This window comes from Emydura macquarii, unplaced genomic scaffold (genome assembly GCF_026122565.2).
Source record: "Emydura macquarii macquarii isolate MOO-44397 ecotype Brisbane River unplaced genomic scaffold, CSIRO-AGI_Emac_v2 contig_312, whole genome shotgun sequence".
Lineage (NCBI taxonomy): Eukaryota > Metazoa > Chordata > Testudines > Chelidae > Emydura > Emydura macquarii.
The window spans coordinates 6485244-6509160 of record NW_027130449.1 but is presented as its reverse complement, the minus strand read 5'-3'; the positions used below and the strand labels follow the sequence as shown (position 1 = coordinate 6509160).

The window sequence follows — 23917 nt, the reverse complement described above, 5'->3', positions numbered from 1 at the left end:
TGGAAATGACCATAATATTGTGGAGCAGGTGTCATGCAGTGGGGCCCTCTGAGCCCCATCTGCATATGCTGGGTGATCCATGGAATGGGCCCAGAATCAATGATAATGGCAAAGGGCTCTCTGCCCTGGGCCATGAAGGGTGGATGAAAAGCCCTGAGCACCCACTTGTGCAATGGCCTTTGGGTCAGCACCTGGCATCACAAAGAGAAGAACGTGCTTAGGTGGTGGAGGGAAAGGCAAGGCAAAGGAGCCCTGCATTTAGATAACACGTGGGGGCAAGGGGGAATCTGCATTCAGATGCACAGGAGGGCACCTGGCAAGGATATGTGTGGCATCAGACTATGGGTAGGTGAGGCAAGGGGGAGCCAGGGTTTGGGGCTAGTTGCCCAGGAACGGATGGAGAGGAATTGAGGTGCTTGGGGCATGTGGAGGCTCTGTGAGAGGGGTGGTGAGGAAGCTGGAGGCATGGTGAGGAAGGAAGGAAGGAAGGACATGGGTACCTGGGGTGCATGGAGGAGAAGCTGAGTGGGTGTGTGGTGGTGTTCTATTATTTATTTGTATTGTGGTAGCACTTAGCAGCCTCCATCATGGACCAGACCCCCTGGTGCTAGGTGCTGTACATACAAAGAAAAGCTTTGGACTGTACAATCAAAATATAAACCAAGAGTTAACAGATGGCTACAGCCAGATGGGGGAGCACAAGGAAAGAGTGAGGCAATGCTGGTCAGCAAGATGGGCAGTGGTCCCAGCACACCAGCTGCCGAACCATTGTCGACTTATGTAGAAGCAGGGAGGGCAAGGGTCTGGTAGTCAGTCGGTGCTGAATTTTAATCACAGCAGCCAGCACACTGATGCGTGCAGCGTGGGAGATTTATTCTTCTCAGAGGTTGTCCCTGCTGCAACTGCAGGAATGGTTTAGTTACACCCCCCCCCCAACACCCCCCACACATACACTCCCCCCGGCTGTGGATACTGCGCACCAGCCTGGCGCTGCGATGGTTAACTTGGGTGCAGGCGGCTGGAAGATGCTGGTCCCCTTGCAGTGATGCTTCCTCTGCGGGAACCCAGAGCAAGGCTGGATGCTAGCGCGCGCGCGGGGTAGCCGGGAGCCCGGCGCGTGCAGGGTTAAAGCGGGCGAGCCCCGCCGCTCGGGGCGCTGGCTCTGGGCGGCTCCGTGGGGCTGTGCCGGAGCCCGAGCGCCGGTCAGTGATGGAGTCGCTGCCATGACAACCCCGGGATGTCAGCGCGTGTGTGCGCGAGCTCCGAGGAGATGCTCCCGGCCGGGAGGCAGAGCGCAGCTGGGATGCTGAGAGTGGGGCCAGCCGCCGGCTCCTGCGCACCGCTCCGGCCAGCCTCTCGCCTGCCCCCGGCCGCCTCCTCCCCTCGCTGAGCAGAGCCGGGCTCCTTCCCCGGGCCCCTCGCCCTTCCCGAGCTGCCGGCCGGGGAGATCGGAGCAGCGGCGGGAGCGTGCCAGGCTGGCTTCGCCTGGCAGCCGGCGAGTCGCTGGCTGCACAAGCAGCTGCTCCGCAGGGAAGTTTTGATCTTGTGACAGAAGCGATTTTTGGGACTTTTGTTTATTTTTCCTCCGTTTTCTTCCCACTCCCAGGCCCCCTCCTGCCCTCCCCCCCCCCTGCACGGGACCTGCCTGGTTTTTATGGCCACCCTCCCTTGGCTGCCAGAGATACTCACGCCTGCTCCTTGGGTTATAAACTTTTGATGCCAGATCTCCGCAGCGCGTGCCCAGCTGAATCTTAAAGTAGCATCTGGAGCAGAGAGCTCTGTGACCTTCATCTCTCGCTCTGCACCTTCCCTCCTCCTCTTCCTCCGCCCCCCAAGTTCTCCCTTCCTCCTCCCTCGCCCAAGGAATACCGGGGACTCCCTCTGGATGCTCGGCAGGAGGCTCGGTTCTCTGCGGCTGGATTTCCAGGGGCTCTGCTGCTCTCCAAGGAGCTCGGTGTCAGCCCGGCGCTCCCACCCTGTTTGTTTGGTCCCCCCCTTTCTCCTGGTTGCCTTGTGGGGTGTGTTTTTTGCCTTTTGGAAAGTCCCTGCTGCCCAGGATGGGGGTCGGTGGGTGCTTAGTCGTGCCCTGGAGGTGCCTCGTCGTCCTCTGTCTCAGGCTGCTCTTCCTTGTGCCCGCAGGAGTGCCCGTGCGCAGCGGAGATGCCACCTTCCCCAAAGCTATGGACAACGTGACCGTCAGACAAGGGGAAAGCGCCACTCTCAGGTAGGAGCAGATGTTTTTCTCCGGGTATCTACAGGGCTCTCGTTCTGTGGGCGATGCGTGCCAGGAGGGGCCATGCAGGAGTGGAACCAGCCTGCTGGGCCAGGGGCTTTTGATGCCACATGGCGACAGGGGCGGCAGCTGCTGAGCCCCGGCTCTGACCGTTCCTGGTGTAAAAACAGGCTGAGAGGGTTTGTCGTGAGTGGGGCCGGGTGAGACCCCGAGTCGGGGAAGAAAGTGCGACGCTGGGTCTGGGGCCAAGTGGGGTGCGAGGGTGTTGCTGACAAGGCAAAGGCAGTGTCTCTGCATAGAGACCCAGAGTGTCTAAAGGGACAAAGAGAGCACATTTGGTTATTTCTTTGGCACTGGGTCATGGGTGCCAGACTCGGGGGGGGGGGGGGGTCAGTGAAACGTGGGTGATGGGTGGCGTGTTGGCAGTGTCGCGTTGGAGCTGGCAGGAAAACGCCAGTGCCAGACAGTGAGCTGGCAATTGGGTTTAGGTGGCAGACAGTGAGCTAGGGCTGGCTGATGCTCTAGTTCTGCTCCTAAAGTGCTGTATGTGTGTGTGGGGGGGAAGAGAGGTGGGGTGGGTATCGGGGCTCCGTATTGACTGTGTATCTATGCCAGCCTGCATTTCTAATCAGTTTCCAGGGCTGTGATGCCTCCAGAGGTGTCAGTATTTTGCCTTGATCACTTTATAGTCTCTGCACGAATCTGTTAATATCAAATCAATCTTTTTACTCCAGGGGTGCATCTTATGAATTCTGATGGCTGTTTTACCGTACACTGTTTGCTGTGTGAGAGATGCAGGCAGCTTATATGCAGATGGGCTGTTTGTACATGGGGCAGTACAGCAGAGCAACCCTTCCTCTTTCCTCAGCAGGTTACAGGTGTACCCAGTCTGCTGTGGGTGTGTGATGTCAGCACAGCAGGGATGCAGGCAGTTCAATAGATGCTCACTGGACTGCTTTAATAGGGCTGTTTGCGGTCAGATAGGCAGGTCCAGTGTTTTTCTGGTCATCTGTGTGGCATGAAGTGTCCAGTGTTAGGTCCTGGCGCCCTGGCGATGGCCTTAAAATGGCTAAACTTCCTAGACAGGGAGCCCACTGAATCCATGGGGAAAGAAGCAAAAACAAGGTGGGGGTGTAGATTTTGCATCTGGATCTTAAACAAACGGGTTCCAAGAACTTTGCGTTCTGCTGCCCTGTCTCGAATGCTGAATAGTCGGTGATACTACTCCAGCACACTAGGCCGCCTTCCTTTCATAAACCTGGAATGACAGGGCTGCAGTAAGCCGTTGTTCCAAACTGCAACACCCAGGCTGAGTGTGTCATCATGTTCTCCTCTAGCAACTGACCCACATAGGGGATAAGAGCCTACTATGATCACCAGCTGGCATTTACTCCTTTAAATTCAGGCAACTGAGGTTCTGACAGTCCTGGGTTCTTTCTCTGCTGATGCCCCATGGTTGGGGGTCACTCCCAAAAGGATGCTGAGTTCAGATCATAATGAGGTGGTGGGGCTGTGCTTCTGGGAAGAGTGACTGATAATCACTGCCCTTTTAAAGGGGGCATTGCCCCATTTACCTACCCTCCTCCTGGTCTGTCATCTCCCTGCTCCCCAGGCAGAGGGGCTCCCAGAGGGAGATGGACAATCTCACCCAGCCATTCAGACAGTGACCTTGCTAAAACAGGACTCACAACACTCAGCACTGCCCCTTCCTGAAGCTCAGTCCAAAACATTAGCTGCTGAGCTGATGGGAGTGAAAGAGCAAACAGAACAGATAGGAAATCCAAAGCACAGAGGCCAAGTGCCACCCCCACAGTCATACAGAGGAGAATTAGGGTTAGGGCCTGGTCAAGGTTCCCAGTCCTGTGTTCGACCCTTCGGCTCTGAAATAAACACACTTCCTAAAGGCCCTTTCTGTTCGCCACATTCCACAGCTCCCCTTCTTGCTCATCCAGATTAGGGTCAGGTTGTCACTGAGGTCTGCCCAGCCTACGCCAGGATGCTTTACGCCTTGTGATTAAAGAAAGTAGAAAGCAAAAGGCAAAATTTCTATTTTGCTCCCAATAACATCCCTCTGAGCTAATTAACCTACGACGGTTACAAATGTCTTTGCCCTTTCACCCTGGATGCTGCTTGGCTGTTTTCTGAATTTCTCCCAGCCTGGAGAATGGAATCAGACTAGTTAGTACGCGTTCAGGTTCCCAAGCCCTAGGAAGCACTGCGATGTTAGGACGGCAAATCTAGCAGGCAGAGGATCGTTGTTCAAAATATAAACCCATTTTCTTTTAGAATTTTTGTTTTTAAACCATTGGAACATGCCCCTTGGTCTAATATCTTACATTTTAGGGATACATTTTACCTACTGCTGTTTTTGACGCACGATCTGATTTCCACCAGCAGAGGGCCAACTTTGATCTACTTTTTGATGCTCTGGCCTGTTCGCCTGCCGTTAGGCTTTAACTTGAGGCAGCTGGCCAGGGAACGGGAATGGCTGTGAAGAGTCCAGCCCCATAGTTGCTGGGGTTTTCGGCCTTCCTGAAGACATTTCACTCTCCAGCAGAACTGTTAACTGCCTCCCATTAGCAGCAGGACCCTATTAGGAGAACCCCTGGAGCTGTGTTCTCTAGACTCCTGTCTTTTCATGGTATCCCCTCTCTCGCTATGTCTCTTGCTTCCCTCCCACGCTTCATCTCTTCCCATTCCTCTTCCACTTTATCTTCATCTGTTCTTCCCCTGTTGCATTCATTCCTATGTCAGTCTCTCTCTCTCTCTCTCCCCTTTCATCTTTTTTTGCCCTGCGTCTCTCCCTGTCTCTTTATCCTCTCTCCTCTTCATCCTCTATTTCCTCATCGTTCATCCATTGCGCGCCTCTCCTCTCCTCTCCCCATTTCCTCACTCTGCCCTTTCCATCCTTCCATCCCTCCGCTAGCGGTGAGCAGCTCCCCATTGACTCCTTGCACTTGTGTGGTGGTGATGTCACTAGGAGCTGAGCCGCAGGATTTGCATCCAGCTCTTCTTGTGCTTTTCCTTGATAATTGCTCGCCACTCTCTGCTGGTATCTCCTGCCAGCCCCGTTTCCAGGTGGCCTTGCAAGCCCCCTTTTTAATGTTTGCCTTGTCACTTGGGTGCCAGCCCTTAGAAGATAATTAGCCACTCAGCGAGCTAATGAAGATTCAGGCCTTCCTAACGCGGAGTGCTGACGGTGCCAGCCCATCACGCCCACAGCTTCTTCATTAATCAGCTTAGCCTTGTGGACCTCTCAGAGAGTGGTTTGTCTAATGGAGGTCAGCGCAAAGCCCTGAGAGGCTACCGAAGCCAGGGCACCAGCTTCCCTGCTGCTCTCCACCATGGTGCCACTTTCCTTCTGCCCGGGAGGTTAATGTGATTTCTGCCTCCGTGGACTCCACTGCCCATTCTGATTGCTACGTGTGTAGTAAAGCACTGGAGCCGAGTTATCTCCACCACATGGCAGAACTCCACTGCCTGTAGGAACAGTCCTAGACGGCCGGGGCCTTCACTGCTGAAAGCAGCTGTTGCATCTCAATCCGGCTACCTGAGACAGACAGGTGCGATTCACCTTTAACGTGAACCTTCCACTTCCCGCACATGTGGCATGACATTTCTCTTTAACTGAGTTGTGGCATTGACAGCCACACAGTGGGCTGCAGCGCTTTGCAGGGATATGGTGTGTCAGGGATGTAGCTGATACTGGTTTGCAGAAGCACAGAGCAGCCCGCAATATCCTGTGGGAGACATATATCAAGGATGCAGCTGGTACTGATTTGCAACAGCGCTGTGCAGCACACCACAATATCCTGCAGGAGACAGTGTTCCAGGGATGCAGGCGATATTGATTTGCAGTATCTTTTAGGGAGAGGGTGCATTGGAATGTACTTGGCATTGATTTGTGGCTGCGCCATGCAACCGGCACGGAGACAGTGCACTGGGATGCATGCGATACAGATTTGACAACTTCCTTCCCCCATATGGCAGGAAAGCAGTGGTACCCTTAAAACTGACTTCTGAGAAGCACTGCATTATGCACTGCTGACAGCTTGCATTAGGTCTCCAGTGTGCAGTCTCTGACGTGACCCTGGCATGAGATAGAGAGCCCACACCCAGACTGCGGAGGGAGGTGGCATTGACAGCTATCCAGTTGGGAGATCGTCTCTTTAAAATACAAGCTAGAGGTTTCTTTTTTTTCCAGTAACAAGGGATCACAGAGGACTTGTAGGGCCTTCCAGCAGTTTCATAAACCAGGGTCCTGAAATCCAAGCTCATTTATTCCTGTAAGCCCTGAAAATGCACTTTTTAGTTTTCACCCAGAAGGTCCCTTTTTAAATGGTAATGAAATAGGGCCTGATTCTGAGAGGTGCGGAGTACCCACAACTCCCTGTTGACTTTAATAGATTTATGGAAGCTCCTCACCACTCTGGACCAGTCCCTTAAATGCATACAGTGCTGAAACAAGGACCAAGTTAATAGAAGAAATGAGATCTACAGTGGAGAGCAGGGCTTTTGGCTTTTTGGGGGGTGGGAAATGAAGATTCCATACAGACAAGCAATAGCTTAACTTCCCTGGGTCTTAGCTGTTCCCATTCTTTGAATCTCTCTCTGTTTTTAGTTCCTAGAAACCCCTTGCATAATCTATCGCTCCATCTAGTGGCACCTTCCAGTGTCACATTAAGATCAGTGCTGTAAAACCGCTCTCATATTTTAACAAGATCACGTGCTGTTTTCTCTTTTAAGAACAAACAATTCCCTTCGTACATTTACACACTTTGCATCTCAAAGAAATCCAAAGTGGTTTGCCGTCTGTCTCTATAGTGTGGATAAAATCAAACAAACAGCCAACCCGTTACCAATTACTGAAATGCAGCCAATTCTGGGGTGAAGCACAGTAGCTGTTTAGTAGCCCACAGAAATGATAACTACATAAGAGTTAAAAACAGGAAATGAAAACACACACATGTGCTTAAAATTATGTCAGAATTTCATTATCCAGTTGGAATTTGGTCAGGATGCAAGGATTAATGTTCCTGGGGAAAGTGCTGTGGAATCTTGAATAACTGCGTGCTCAGGGTCTCGGTTGTACATCTCATCTGAAATCCCATTTCCAGTCGCACAGTGTATCCCAGTCTCATGCTGGAGCGTTGGTTCTGTACGCAGTCTGAGGGAAGAGTGCCACCTGCTTAATTGCCAACTTCTCTACCTAGGTTTCGCTGGAGATTTCCCATCCAAAGACTGATGAGACTTGGCCCTGATCAATTAGACAGAACTTTGGAGGTCATAGACCAAGGCAGCATCATGGCAGAATCTCAGTTTCTGGGTGGGCTGGGCGTTGTCAGAGTGCGTGTAGTTACATGGGAGAGAACTCCTTTGTCACTCAGGGCTGCCAAAACTAGAGTGGCTCCAGGACCAACTGCTAAAGTGAATAATCTAGATAAAATGCCATTATTGTGGTAAATATTAAAGTAAAATAAGAATAGGAATCTACGGTAAACCACACTATATTGCTTATGCTGCCAGCAAACCAACCTTTTATAGTAGACACGAGTACAGTTCATAAAGACATAAAGCAAGTGCTGATGGGATTTTCAAGGCTTTATGGGTTAATCTGTAGTTAAGAAATAATAGCCCATTTATAAAGGTGAAGAAAGTGTGTTCTAGTAAGTATTGTAACAGCTGAGAGACAGAATGCTTCGGTTCTGCTCCTTTCTCTGCCACCAACTTGCTGTGTGGCCTGGGGAAAGTCCCTTTACCTCTCTGTGCATCAGTTTCCCCATCTGTAAAATGGGGATCACAGCTCCTGTTTCATAGGGGAAGTTGTGAGAAGTAATTCCTTAATGGTTATAAAGTGTTCTGAGATCCTTGTATGAAATGCACTTCGCATAAACATCGAGCAGTTTTATTAAAAAATACAGACGCCCAATGCTGAATTGTTCCCATATTTAAAAGAAAGTTTAAAAGTAAGATTTTTCCCTCATTCACTTCCAACGAAATGGCCACGTCAACTCTTCATCGTTTAAAAACTAAAGAAACAATAGAATCCTGCTAATTCACACAGAAGAGTTTGTGATCCACTGAATTTCACAAATTAGTGAGTATCTGAACAAACCCAATTAAAAATAAAAAAGCCAGGAAAAACATCATGAGACACTGTTCCTTTGTTTATTTTTTGCTATTATAGTTTTAATTATTTCTGACAGTGCTCCATTGTTTTTTTTATAATAAACTACTGAAGCCTATTTACCAACACATGATGAGGTTTGGTAATATAAGACTACTTCAAATGGGCAATATGGATCAATGGATTTGGGCACTGGTCTGGGAGGCAGGTTACCTGGGATTTATTCCTGCTTCTGCCATTGATCTTGGGAAAGTCACTGCCCTCTTCTTTGCCTCAGTTTTCCCAGCTGTAAAATGGGGTTAATGACACTCATCATCACTGAGCTCTATGGATGAAAGGTCCTAGATGGAGTAAAAAATCAGTCCTGCAGCAACGTCACTGCTTTTAAATCCTTGCCGAGAAGTGGTGAGAGCCTGCTGCTTTTTGCATGCCAATGCTAACGTGGATTAGTGAAAGGCAGATTAAAGGCCCCCCTTCCTCCTCCCCAAAAAGTTTCCCAAAGCAGCTAAATATATACCTGCCATTTCCAAGGTAGTGCTCACTGCATGTGGGAGCTGTAATTGGTGAGTCAGTGAAATTACAGCCATGGGTTCTGGCATTTGGATCCTCCTCGTTGGCATAATAATTTCCCCCTAGATAGCTGGTAGTTAACTTGTCTTATCTGTTCTTGATAGTTATAATTACAGTGCCCACTAATTTAACTGTAATATCAGAGCCATTGTCTGGGTGTTGAAGAAAGGGCATAGGGTTGAAGGAGAGACCCCCTCTGTGCCAACCTCTTACATTGAGACAAGTGCTATTACAGAAGTGCAGATGCTATGGTACTGCCATAATAATGGCCCATTGCCAACCCTCTGGACTCATGCACTTTGGAATGTTTGAAATTCTCATCCACCCGTTGCAGGTAGGTACCATCTCTAGTGTTAGGAGAGGAAGCGTGAGAGGTAGCAGTGATAGGAATGCCTGAGGTTTCTTTAGCTCCTGAAGGATCCTAAAGAGTTTTAAACACTGGGCAAAATCCCGAAGTCTTAACTTTAGGCCAGATTTTGCCACCCCTACTCACATCTTAATCCACAATCAGGTTTTCTGTTTTTACACTTGGGCAAACTTCCCACTGAAGTCAATGGCTCTAATTCACTAGGGTCTGATCCCGCATCCATTGCAGTCAATGGTAAGACTCTTAGGTTTAGGCACCTAAGAACCTTTAGGGATCTGGGCCTCAGTGAATTCAGCGTGGGCTTTAGATCAGACTTTTGGAGGTGTGGTGTCAATCCGTACATTCCTCAACAAAGGTGAGCCACTGATTCTGCCAACACCCCTCTCTCTGGATCAGATGCTGTGCCATGCAGACAATGGGGGCATTCCCACAGTCTGCGCTGAGTACAAGATCAGACCCACTGCCTTTGTCTGAACATTATTCAGGGGCTTGGGTAGAATACAACAGACAGCATGAAGAAGTGGATGATTGGAGACCTGGAGACAGTGAAATTGCGACCAAAAAACTGGAAGAACAATCTTTGCTTTAACACCTGCTTTGCATAATGCATTTGGTCTCTTCTGGCTTCACAGAAAAAAGAGAACGAGAGAGTTGCACACTGTTCTAGGAGGAATAGGATTTAAGTTCTAGCAAGGCTCCTGTATCCCTTTATAGTGAAAAACCAACATCCAGTCAGTTCCAAACACTTGAGCTTTATTAGTCTGAAATAGTTGGAAGCAGCAATATTCAGCTACAGAGGTTCAGATTAAATTGTTTGTAATCCCTTTGCTGTGGAATACACTAGATCTTCTTCAGGCATAATAAACTCCCCTGTATTGAAGATGGTAATAGCTGCATTCATCTGGACATACTCACTGTTCCTAGGACTCCAGTCTTTGTTTCTGGAAAGGGATTAGGAGTTACCTCCACAAAGTGAAATCAGGACCCAGCAGAATCTTTGCTTTTCCAATTTCCGTCTTCCTAAGAGTTTTCTCTATTCTCTTACTTTCTCCCATAGTTTGTGTCTTGTATCTAGATTTTTTCCCCATTTCCAGAATTTATCTGGTTTTCCCTCAGCCCTAAAATAAGGATACCTTACACTACAGCTGTATGTATTATTTTAAGTGATAATCTAGCCCAGTGGTTCCCAACCTTTCTGGCTCGAGGGCCACAGATCTCATTTTTACAACCCTGAAGGGCCACCAGTCTCTGCCAGCAGTGCCCCCCTCCCCGCCCTGCATCCAGACGGAAGGAGTTCAGCGATCAGGCTGCCTCTTCACTCATCTCCTGTCTCCCTGGCTGCAGCAGGGAAACCACACACGTCCTGTGCACTTCACCTGGGTCCCTAGGCAGTGGTTCTCTTCTGCAGCTAGGGGGATGGGAGATCAGTGCTCCCCTCCCTCTGGCTCCAGCAGGGACACCAGTGCCTAGGGACGCAGGTGGAGCGCTTTGCCATGTTCCCTGCTACAGCCGGGGGAGGGGAGCGCTGATCTCCCATCCCCTTGGCTGCAGCAAGAAACCTGCCTCAGTTTTGTAGCCCCGTGGCAACATGCTCCGCCTGGGTCCTTAGGCAGCGACTCCCTTCTGCAGCCAGCAGGAGGGGAGCGATGGGCCACTTTGAAAGCCCTCGCGGGCCACTTTTGGCCCATGGATCACGGGTTGGGTGGTCTAGATGGTACAGCCAAGCAGACAGTTCGCAAGGAATAACTGATTCAATGAACGTTACCTCTTTTTTCCCTCTCTTTGCCAGCTGCCTGTGGGTGGAGTGCAATTTTTCTCCAGTTTTATTCATTCAAAATGATTCACTGAATAATTCCTGCCAATAATTCTTTGCCTGTTGTGAGCAGTTTGTTGTGGATTTTTGACATTCAGGCTGATTTGATAGGACACGGAAGTCTCATGTTTTCTATTCCCTGAATGGATGAGCCATAACTCTCAATGGTCAGATCTGCAGTGCAAATACTCACAATTACTTATGGTATATTTGTTTGCCATTCATATTCTTCAGTAGATTGTCAACTCCTTGAGGCAAGAACCATCTTTTGGTTCTGAGCTCGTACAGCACCTAGCACAACAGGGCTCTGGTACAGAATTAATGATGATATCATAATATTTGCTTAAAACTGGCTGTTTCCATGAATATTCCCACCGGCCAACTTGTTCATTAGACTATGTAAGGAAAACCAACACAAAAGGGCATTGAGTCCCATCAAAAGAAATCGGTTTAAATAGTTGGACAAATGGTGATGGAAATAACTTTTTGCAGTAGCCGTCCCATTGTCCGGTACACCCGCTGACTAGGAGTACAGCTGTTAGTTGCGACTGGCTGATGAAATGCCATGCTAGGTTCTCTTTCTAGTCCTCGCCCCGTCAGGCCATCCACCCATTTGGGCACTGCTGTACATAGGGGAAGGGAGGGGTTTTCTTTCTGCCCTTTGCAGTGTACAGCTTGTGCCTTGAAACACAGGGCTGGATTAGTGAGGTGCAAAATGGCCACCCATTACCTAAGCATGTTGCGGATTACCTGCAGCTGAACGTCTCCTCTATTTCCCCATTTAGATAAAGCCCTAAGACCCTTTGAAATTGCCCCGTGAAGGACTGGGATTCCAGCCGATCAGGAGAAAGTTCCTTCATGGTTTCTCCCTCCCTTTGGGAGTTCCGGGTTTGTCCTTCCTGTTGTCCATGCAGGAAGGATCTATAAAGGGAGTGGGCGTGGGACGGAGGGGAGGTACTTCCTTTGTATCCCAGCGAGGAAGCGGATGGAGTTGGGGAAAGGGAGAAAGAGAACAAGCAAAAAAGAGAAAGAGAGATAGGAAGGATAGAAAGGTAGGAGAGAGAGAGACAGGAAAGTAGAGGAAAGAGTGAAAGAGAAAGAGGAGGGAAAGAAGAAAGGAAAAGAGAGTAGAAAGCTGGAGGGCTGGAAAGAGTTGAACAAAAAGAAGCTTGAATGGCAATGCATACCAGGAAGCTTGTAAAGTTCAGTGCTCCGAGAAGCAGAGAGTTCTTAAATCAGACCCAGGTAATCAACACAACTAGCCTGAGGACAGGAGAGAAAGGTGCTGGCTGGAGATAGCTAAGATTAATGGGGTTTCAGTTTAAGCCAGCCTGCTGTTACCCAACCCCAAGGACACGTCACGGCGGAGCAGTGCCTTCCCTCCCTTCATTATTTATTTATTTGTTTATATATTTAGAGTGTATATACATTTAAAAAAAAGAAATCTAACAAATTTCTAACCCATATAAATCCAATTACCCATGTTTTGCCTTCAGGGAGGGAGGGAGATTAATGTTGGTGTTTTGGTAGGAAAGTAAAAAGAAATAGGTGGTAATAACCATGATGGCTCGTAAAAACGGGCCGACAGCCTAGTCCATGCCTGGGAACTTGGCCATAATTCTCATGGGCCTTTGCCACATGCCATGTGCATGTGCCGGGACCCTGTTCCCCCCGCAGAAGGGCAGAGAAGAGCCAGGATCTTTCCAGACACCTGACCAGTTTATCCTGAAAGGAAAGGCTTCAGTGTTTGATAATAAAAGGTCCCTTCAAGGACCTTGATGTGTTTTTCAGAGGTTAAGTGAAGAAGCCCTATGAGTCAGGTATTGTTCCCATTTTCCAGATGGGAAAACAGAGTCACAAATCAACTGAGGACCTGTTCTGCAGATGGGCAAAGGGCACTTGACACCCACTGAAGTCAATGGGAGCTGTGGGTGTGCCTTACTTTGGCAAATCAGGCTTGGTTTGACTTGGTCCGAGGTCACTGAAGAAGTTGATGGCAGGCTCAGGAGGAGAAGCCAGCAGTTCTGAATGCCAGTCTCCTGGTCTAACTAGTGGTTACCCAACAGAACCTATATCTCTGCAGAGAAGATTGTAGAGGAACCAACATCTCCGGCATTGGTCTAGCTCTGCACCTCGTCTCCAACTCAGCCCCACTTCTCCAGGCCAAGTTCTCCTCCTGTCCCTTCCCAGGTTCCCTGCCCACCCCACCCCAGTGCCAACCTGGACACACAAGGTATGTCTTCACTATAGAATTAACTTGGGTGATTAGCACGCAGGGCTGAGTACCCACCCAGCAAAGCCCCACCCCAGTTACTGCATCCTCACTGGTTCCACGCTCACCCATGTGTGTCGCTAGGACTTCGGGGGCCACATCCTGCAGTTCTCTGTGCGACAGTCAGCAATCTTTCCCATGGATTGTGGGAGTACTTGTCTATTCTTCCGGGCACACAGGAGGGAACTGTGGGAAGATATTGGAGGACTATCAGCCTTGGAGAGACTTAGCCTGCATCCTCACTGCAAAGTGGGACGGTCATCAGCGCATGTGAAAGCCTCAGCCAGGCTTTAACCTTTAGCTCCAAATGGCCCCACTAGCTCGGGTTAAAAGCACCATCAAATGTGCGGGAGAGAGTTTTACGGGTGGAGAGGAGGGGGGTTGGGGGCAAGACCCCAAGCTAACTTTGAAGCAGAGACAGAGCCATTCGGACAGTGCAGTCAAGCTGGTGGTCACTATATAAAGCTTCAGAGAGAAGCTATTTCAGGGACCCCATTAGCCTCCCCCCCCCCACACTCCTAGGGACATCTAAAGCCCAGCTTTGGCATCTTAAATGTGTTTCTATCCTGCTTTAACTCGGCTTGTGGAGTCCCACGCCACTTCCCCATAACCACCCCACTTCATTTATTAATCACGCCTCGGATAGCGCATCCTCACAGCAACATCGGCCATGCTTGGCAGCGGGCTCCTCGCTCTGTGTTTATTACCACCTCGCGTTTTATAACCCTCTTGATCAGATGACATAAAAAAAAGAAGAGCGTAGTCCACACTCAACTCATCATTCTATAAATAGGAAGAGAGCCTTTAGCAGCCAGAAGGAAGCAAGCTTCCATGCCTACCCTTTAAACAAAGAGGCTGCTTTACGATGCATTTAATTCAATCCCAGCTGTTAAAGCCCGGATTTAAAGGCTTCTGTGCTCACACAGGAGTTGCTCTGATGCAGTGACAGGTAGAGGGAAAAGGGACTGAGGTTATGTCTACACTGCAGCCAAAAAAGACCCGGGGCAGCCAGTCTCAGAGCCCGGGTCAGCTGACTCAGGCTCATGGCACTCACGCCTGGGGGCTAAAACAGCAGCGTAGACATTCGGGCTGGGGCTGGAGCTCGTCTCTGAGAGTTTCAGAGTCTGTGCTCCAGCATGAGACTGAATGGCTACATTTTTAGCCCCCTAGCACGAGAGCTCAGCCTGGTCTACACTGCCAGTGGCATCGACGGGAGACACGCAAGCTACATACTGAAACGTGCGTCTCTCCTGCCGACCTACTAACATTCCCGTACCGCAGCATCTCCACTGCGCTGCTCTGACAGAAAACGCCCTCTGGTCGACGCAGCGTTACTCTTTTCGGGGGGTGCATTTATTGCGTCAGCTGGAGACTGCTTCCGGGATTGATTGTGCGCGTCTCCACTGCCCGCTCAGTTGATCCCGCTGCGTCAATCCGTGGAGCCCGGCGCAGCACCTGCAGTGTAGACATACCCCTAGTCAGTTGACCCAGGCTCTGAGACTTGCTGCGGCAGGTCTTTTTTTTTTTTTTTGGCAGTGTAGACATACTCTGAGCCCATTTCCAGGGAGACTTGAAGTTACTCTGGGAAGCAGCCAGCCCGAGGGCTCATTGCAGCAGTGGCTTCATTTGGAAGCAGTTAGTATGCATGTCACACAAGATCTCTCTTTCCCTCACCCTGCCCTCCCTTGCTTTGCTCCTTGTTAACATATATTCCATTAAGTGAAATTGATTAGGTTTTTTTTTTTTGGGGTGGGGGGTGGGGGGGTGTTTTAATTACTATGTTTAACTGTGTAATTATTACCCTGGTTGGTCCCGGCACTGTCTGAAACAGCCTGGCTTCCCTCACATCTGCGGGAGCGATGTTTGGACTTCATTCAAGTTAGGGTGCCGGGGGAGCAGAAGGTCTTTTGCGGATGTGTAAGGTAACTGGAGGGGTGATGGCTCTGGAGGAAGGAGCTGTTTAGTCAGAGAATCATAGATTTAAGGCCAGAGGGATCATTGTGATCATCTAGTCTGTCCTCTAGTCCGTGTATAGCATCCGTGTATGTCATCTGGTAATTCCAGCATCAGACCCGTAACGTCTAGCTACATTAGATTATGACTCGATTCAAAGCTTCCTGGTGAGGGAGAATCCACCATGTCCCTGGATAATTTATTCCAATGATTAATTCCTCTCAGTGTTAAACATTTGCATCTTGTTTCCACTTTGAATTTGTCCAGTTTCCACTTCTTCTAACAGAAATCCTCTCCCCGTATAAGTACTTATCAACAGTGATTAAATCTTTGAATTAAATAGATGGAGTTCCTTAAGCCTCCACCTGTGAGGCACATTTCCCAGACCTTGAATCATTCCTGTGGTTCCTCTCTGGAGCCCTCACCAGTTTTTCAGCATGCCTTTCAAAGCGTGGTCACCAGAACTGGATGTGGTATTCCAGCAAAGCTGCATTGGAGAGTATGTCTGATGTGGAAATGGGGCCTGCAATATTAACAAGTTCTGTTTTTGTGGAGTGTCCCAGGTAGGGTGACCAGAGAGCAAGTGTGAAAAATCGAGGGTTGAGGGGTAATAGGCGTCTATATAAGACAAAGCCCCGAATATTGGGACTGTCCCTATAAAATCAGGACATCTGGTCACTCTAGACCCAGGTCTCATTTGCAGTGGGGAAGAGCCACGATTCCAGCTCTCAGTGGCCAGCAACCAGCACAGCTGCATCACTGCTGACCCCTGCCGTAGACAAGGGTGATGTGTACCATTGAGCTAACCCCAGTTTCAAGCAAGGGTAAGATCAACTGCTGTAAATTGCAGCTTTCCTTGTGAGTTGTGCTCTCGTGTAGCTACGCCAATGGCTGGCCACCGATGGTTGAAGTTGGAACTAACGCCCTAGAAAAATCTGCTCCTTGTTTTTAAACAAGAATTCTTGGCAAAGCAAATTGGACAGACAACCTAAGGACTCCACAGGTTTGTGCAAGAACCAGGGGTGGGAGGGTGATGGGGACTATTCTGCAGACTTCCAGCCTGAATGGATGTACTCAATAGAGTCACTAATCATTTGCCCCAACCACGAGTTTTAAAGGATTAACTACATGTTTTGAGCAACCTGGAAACCAAGACAGTTCAATGAATAGATGTACCACCCCCAAAATGATGCCTGATTTAGCAGATAGACACAATTCTGGTCATATTTCTGAACCAGACATCCCTGCCCCATGGGAAAGAGTGGGGAATCTGTACACCTAAATCAAACCATTGTTTGTTCCCAAGAGATGCGGGAGCAGACAATGTCTTGATTGTTCAAATCACAATGAAAACCACGCTGGATAGAGCACTGGAGTTGGGAAGATATTGTAGGGGAATATCCCTGTGCTGGCTGGGAGCGGGGGAGTGGAATGGATGTAGCACTGAAGAGTCATCCGTCTTTTTCATCTCTAATTTCAGTGCTTCTGCTTTCAGGCAGCACTGCCACTGGCGCTGCGATGCAGCCCAAGCAAGAGAGTCTTAACAAGCCCCGAGAGCTGTCCGGAAAGTTATCCTGACACCAAGTGACAGCCTCTCAATTGATATCCTCTGGAGGCTTTAAACGCACTTCTGCTAGGTTTCTAGAGCTGGTTTCGTCTTGTACCTGGAGAATCCTTTATCTGTTGTGACGCCTCCCTTGGCTCATCTCACTGTTTTTTGTTGCCGGCTGCAGCGTGCAGGTAAATGCCCGGAACTACTGGAAACCTTTTGGGAAGGCCTACTCACGCTCTCCCTCTCTCTCCGCTTCCCATCCCGTCTAATCTGCCCTTGATATTTATTCCATAACCCTCACTGTAAGATCTGAGTGCCTCCGGAGTGGACGTAAACTGCTTAGCATTCTAACGAGATTCCCGGTCTGACGTCCCAATCTCAAGAGGTTTGGCTTAGAGATAGACCTGAACCCAGACCCTGGATACCAAGGGTGTGCAAAATACAAACTTGGAGCTTGATTTTAAGATTTTGCAAATCAGCCCAGCCTACTCCTCCACCCTCAGACCGGATCATCCTCTTCCATTGCCTTGAATCTGAATGTAGCCACTTGGTCTCACCTCTAGTACAGGTACAGTTCAGATACGCTAGATTTCTCTGTGCTTTTCTGACCCCATGACCTTCTGAGGTAAGCCATTCTCCTGCACTGTGGTCCCAGTATAAATTCTCTCTGTGGATTGGTAACATAGGTGGATTAGTAACATAGGTAGGCCCCCCTTAGGTCTGTGGTAATTCTCTATGGCCTAGGGCTTCTCTATTGCCAAGGGTCCTGCTGTGTGCCCAGCCTGCCAGCTGTCACACATCCTGCATCTCTAATACTCCAATCTCTCTTCCCTGTCTGTGGATCAGTCCCGCAGGCAGAAACCGCATGGGATTCCAAGGAGATCTGACCAGAATCCAAGGATATGCATTTATGAGTTGAAAGGCAGTGGACTGGATTTGAGAGTGTCACAGCTGTCACAGGATCCCACAAAACTGTAGCCAGAGCATCACTGACCCGCTGTGCCCGCCCCCTCTTAACGTGTCCATCCCTGTGTGTGGTTTAGAAGCGGCCATGGGTGTGGCTGTAGGTATCTGTCTCACATACATTCTTCTTGCTCAAATGCTAGGTCCACGCACTGTAATGTCACCCAGGTCTGTAAAATGTTTCATGGTGGCAAGGTCTGATGCCGACAGCTCATTGGACGTTATTTCCAGTGATGCCCCTTATCAAAAAGTTATGTCGAATTCAATAAAGTGTTCACCTTTCTTTGTGGTTTTTGACTCACCCTATAGAATTCAATAGAGACTCCTACACTGGCTGTAGAATTTGATGGGATGGTTTTAACAACCTGTAGAAAAGCTCTCATTCTCTGTTAAAGTCTAGAGTAGTGTTAGAGTAATTTCCATCAAAGCCTGTTTATTAGCTTCACCTCATTACGTTCTGTAGGACATTCTTGTAAAGGGCAGGGCTGTTACAGGGTGATGGCAGCAGGTTTGCGACTGGAAAAGACAATAATTATCTTCCATTTCATTGCTGTTGGGTTTCTGGAGGGTGTTAGTGTTCAGGGAAGGAGATCTGGAACCTATCACAGAGCCAGCCACCATACTGCACAGCGGTGCCAACACCTTTTCCAAACTGTCACGCAGCCCAATTAAGCACAAGAATAGATTTTAAAAGAGAGTTAGGGACTGCCCAGACTCTGCAAACATCAGTTGGAGATACTCAGAGATGCAGTCAGTGCATTTTCCTTGATTTTTTCCCCTTTATTGCCTTGGTAAATCAATTACTGGGTCCGCCTGCCTGCAAAAATCTCCTCCCTTTAAAATAAATAAACAAACAAATACAAATAAATTGCTCCACCTTCTAAGTGGCATATTAACCTCCCTGACTGGGAGGTGATTGATGTACTGGAACAGCATTCTGTCTCTCTTCCACCCTCACCCACTTTCTGCTCACCCCTGTGTCCTGATTAGAGGCTGCATTCCAGAAATTAGGGTTCAGCTGCAGTTGTGTCAGTCTTGGAGCAATTTAATCTCAGTCCTAACCCGCGCCTTTGCTGGCTGTTTCAGTACTGACCGCCAGCCTAGCTCTCAGATATGCCTTGGTGCTGACCCGAGACCCGTCCTCTCGCTTGTCCTGCACCCGTCACGCTGCTCTGGCAATGCACCTCCGTCGTGCCCTGCCCTTGCAAAGTCCTCTGCTGCCACAGTCCTTGCAGTGACACTTTTGCACTTCATAAGGTGCTGCCCAGCACATTATTTCCCTTCAAAAACCATTTTCCTTTCAGCTTTAGACTTGAGCATTCTTCTTCTTCTTGCAAACAATGGGGCCCGGACCTGCATGGCACTGAGCATTCCCAGCTCCCACTGATTTGAGTTGGATGCCCAGCACCTTTCTGCAGGGCCCGTGCACCTCACAGAATTGGGCCCTGACTGCAATATGGTGAGATATTGAAGAGGAGGAGGAAACCCAGCAGCATGAAGCAGACCTGAGCTGTGAGCATGCATCATGCTTACTGCCTCTCTGATGAATGGTTGACAAGACCTAGTTTGATTCTATAACATCATTTGACACTTATTGATTCCTTTTGTTTAGTATTTAGTGGTCAATCACTTCAGACTGGAGCTTGTGCATGTCTTTTCTGATCAGCTGCTTTGTTATAGTTGAGATGCCCCGTGGGGCCATCAGAATCCCAGCAGGCTTCTGGGGACAATGAATCAGCCCCAATTAGCCTGGAACACCTGGCAGGAGATGTGGGACGATGGCAACGTTTGAAATGTTGTGAAGTCGAGAAGCCCATTTCTGTTTGAAACATGCCTCGTGTATGCTGTGAAACACTAGAGCTGTGGGGAAAGTCAAGCGGTTTCACTTGAGTGGGTTAGTGGTATCATGCTACAGATGTGTGAAAACTAGAACGTGGATCTGAAATCCCTGGATTTTTGGAGAAGGTCTGATCTGCATGAGAGTTTCATGTCTTGGACCTGTCACTGGAAAGCATATGATCTAAACCAGAGTGCAGGATCTGGATTCCCTTGAGGCTTAGGAAAATTCAGTACTGTCTTCTCAGCTCAGTCCCATCTCTAGTTCATGCAAGAGACATTAGGTCTGGTTTCAATTCTCATAGAGTTTGCATCCTTTGATTTTCAGACAAACTCAAAATCTCAATCAAAGCTTGCACATGCATTGAAATTGCACAAAACTGTGTATGAGGAACGATTTCTGTGTGAAATAATACATTAGGCCAGGTCTATTCCAAAGGTTTGCACATTTTAGCAGGTCTTTGAGGAACATGGTCTGAATCTGAGATTCATAATACAGCCTGAAATCAGACACCTTTTGCCTAGTTCTGGGTTTCATTAACTGACCTTTATGCACATGGCAACTGCTGTGCCTCAACTCACTGGCAGGCTTGGATTACTGCAGTAGGTATCCAGGTTAATGTAAAGCCTGGCAGAGCCCTGCTGAGTACACCTTGTTAGGTTGGTGGTCTACAGATCAAAAGAGAAGCACTGAGGTCTAAGAGTGCTGGGTACAAGACTGGGAGTCAGGAGATCTGGGTTCTTTCCCGGGCTTTGCCACAGTTCCGTGTGAAGGTGTGCAAGTCACTTCCCCGCTCTCTGCCTCAGTTTCCAGATCTGTAAAAGGGCAACAGTGCTACATTTGCACAGTGCTTTGAGATCTTTGGCTAAAAAGTGCTATAGAAGTGTATTCATCTGATTTCTACATTTCAGTATTTGTAGACATTTAGGGCAGGATTTTCAAAGACGCCTAAAGGAATTCCACTGAAATGCAGAGGAGGGGAGGGCTGCATTCCTCCCAGCCTTACAGTCAGCACAGTGCTGCTGCCAGGAGCCATTCTGACAGGTCTAGTTAGTCACAGAATAAGTACAAAACAGGGAGCATCTTGATGAACCCCAGTCCCCCCTCCCCCTGCAGCTGATTCCTCCTGAAAGAACAACTGTCAGAAAGGAGGGGAGTTCACTTTCCATGCGCCCAAAAGTCTTTGCCATTTGCGCCTGTGGCTTTGTGATGTAGATACCTGGCCACTAGGAACAGACTGATTCCCACCAGACTTCCTCTCATGCTGGCCCCCAGATAAACGTTGACCAATGTCTGCAAAGACAGGTACGTAAATCCATAGGTAAGCACCTACGTCGAAGTGGCCTGTTTTTTTTTAAAGGTACCATGTCCCTCTTGGCTCCTGTTGACAGCACCTCTGAAAACCAAGCCATTTGTATGTGAGTAGCTAAACAGTGATTTTAGGTGCTCATGTTTGCAAAATTTGCCCCGTGCTTAATAGACAAGGCTTTCAATGTTGGCCTAACTCCACTGTCACTTCACTGAATTGATTCTGAGTTATGCCATTGACTTCAATGGGAGCACAGCTAAAGATATTGAGGCCTGTTTGAGGAGTTAGGCGCCTACGCGCCATCAGAAATCTGGCCTTTAGTCCAATGCTGTGCGCTTCTGAAAATCTCATCCACAACTTTATATTGAAGAGAAGACCAGTTTTACTAAATAATACAAAGGAATGCTGTATGGTTGTTATTAAAGTTCCACAACTGTGTATATCTAGAACTTAGTTGTTAAAGCTTTGTATGTCTTAAATAATCAATTTTTATTTAATTAGCGTACAGTACAATTGCTGGCTTCCTGAATCTATAATGATAAACCAAGTTGTAAGTTATTGGATGTTAATTACCAGCTGATGATTAGAAACAGCTATAGACATTTACCAGTCTCATCCTAGTTATAATACGGCGTGTCCATTACGCACAGCAGAGGCGTTTACTGTGTCTTAATAATCAATGGGTGTTTAACATGCAATATTTGTCTAATTAACTCTAAATTAAAATCTCGTTGACAACACTTGGGGGTAAGAGATCTGCATCAAGTATGATGGATTAGACACAGAAGATCCGTTATTGTTAGCCGGAGATGTGCGTGTCATCTGCTGTGCCTGTCATGGATGATCCTTGTCTCCCTTGTAGCATCAGCCTTGCCCGGGGAGGGGGACTGAATAATGTCTTGGTGCTGGACTGAGGTTTCTGGAGACCAAAGGGCTGTAACATTCCAAATCAAGACAAGCCCTGTGAAACTTCTCTTCGAATCAAGCACTGGTCCGTCCTTCAAAAGCAGCAAGTCTAGTAAGTCTGGTGGAGAAAACGCTACCCTCCGTCTTCCTCCTAGAGCGGGAATGATGCTGTGGCACTAAGAGCAGGATTGCTGCTGTACACTATATTCTGTACCAGAGCCAGTTTGGTGACAAGCCAAGATCCCCTGGTGCGTGGCTATGTGTGACAGTGCATCCTACTACAGCTGAGCTTTAGGTGTGGCCGTGAGAGCAGCACTGGGCTGACATTCCCAGTGCAGTCTGATAGTGACAGTCAGCAGAGTGCATGAAGGCTTGTCTCCACCTGAAACACTACAGCAGTGCAACTGTAGTGCTTCAGGGTAGATACCACCTACGCCGACAGGAGGGGCTAATCCACCTCCCCGCAAAGCAGTAGCCAGGTTGCTAGGAAAATTTTCCAGTCACCAAGTGCTGTCTACACAAGGATTTAGGTCAGCTTAACTAATCACTCAAGGGTGTAGATTTTTCACTCCCCTTGAGCGAGGTAGCTGGGCCGGTCATTTTTTCTAGTGTAGTGTAGACCGGTCCTTTTGGAACAGGGCCTCTGCAGGGTTCTGGCTGGCTGCAGTGAGATCCCTGGACTGCTCAACCAGCTCACGCCTTAGGTGGAACATAAAGACTCCGAAAACGTAGCTGTGCAAAACACTTAAAACTGTGTGGGACTGATAAGGAGGGAAGGGGATGGCTCAGTGACTTAGCAACAGAACTGAACTATCTTCCTGGAATCACAGGTTCATATCCCACAAGGGCTAACTCAGCCCTTCTTCAGTCACAGATACATTGATTGAGTTCTTGTTGTGGTACTTCGGTGTGCTGGGCCTTTCAGGTGAAACTATAACAACCAGGGTGCTATTGACTGTGTCTGGACTCTAGGGAACCTCTGATGCTGTGTGCAAAACCAAGGTCCGTCCAGCAGTCATTGGCTAAAGTTTCCCTACAGAAGTGGCTGCATTTCAGTAGCAAAGCCACACGGACTGTTTGTAGGGCTAGATCTTCAGCTGGTGTCAATCAGAGTAGATCCGTTGAAATCAGCAGAGCTGTGCTGATCTATGTCCGCTGCCGGTTGGGCCTATAGTTTGTGAGACGATCCAGGATCCTTTCAGATGGCACTTGCCATAGGAACATAAAGCTGTTGGGTTGGCTCTCAGATGCATAATCCTGCCATTTAAATAACAAAACAAACATGAGACCCCAGCAGAGTTCAGGAGCAGGAGGTTGCTGATGACAGGAGGATAGATAATCCGAGGCCCTGGCTGAAACTCAGGAGAGCTGGGTTCAATTCCTGGCTTTGCCATAGTCTCTCATTGTACCTCTGTTCCCTATTTTGGAAATGGGGATCATAACCCTTCCCTTCTCCCACTCTCCTCTGTCTTGTCTGTTTAGGCCTTAAGATCATCAGAGCAGGGACTGTGACTTGCAGTGTGGTTTTACCGAGCCCAGTGTAAGGGGACACCATAATATAATACTTAGAAAGAGAAAGGAGGAAGCATTTCTTGAAGAGCTGGGCTTTGAGGAGGAGAAATAAGACCAGGTCTGTGCAGAAGAGAGGTGATCTGGGTCATTTGTTGCTAGGATCGGCTGAGGGGGTGTTGTTCTGGCACTATGACATGGATGCAGCAGTCAGATGGCCTCCCAGGGCAGACTGGGAGGTGAGAGCATGTTGGGGTGGTGTCATGCGGAAGAGAAACCCCCCCGGGCCGCACGGCTCCGCTCCGCCACGCTGGGGGAAAGCAGTCTCGGCGGCAGCGTGTCAGCACACTGCAGAAGTTGTTCTGCGAGAGCAGAGGGATGGATTGGATGGCCTCTGGCTCTTCTGAGAATCAGCTTGTCCTTCACGCTCAGTGTGGATGTAATTAACTGCCCTGATAGGATGTTATGCCAACAGCAAAACAGAAAACACCAGAAAATGAGTTGGA

The 23917-nt window shown here is 48.7% G+C and overlaps 1 protein-coding gene across 6 annotated transcripts in view; it reads left to right on the top strand.

Moving 5' to 3' along the window:
- The window catches only part of OPCML (opioid binding protein/cell adhesion molecule like), a 721645-nt gene that overhangs the window by 431574 nt on the left and 266154 nt on the right, over positions 1-23917 (top strand). For 3 of the 6 annotated variants that reach the window (XM_067564083.1, XM_067564093.1, XM_067564101.1), the window contains one exon: positions 2140-2224. In XM_067564083.1, coding sequence (XP_067420184.1) covers positions 2140-2224 — 85 coding nt within the window. Of the gene's footprint in view, positions 1-1716; positions 2225-23917 lie in introns of those variants that run through there. The other 3 variants (XM_067564109.1, XM_067564118.1, XM_067564075.1) reach the window with 1 other exon arrangement.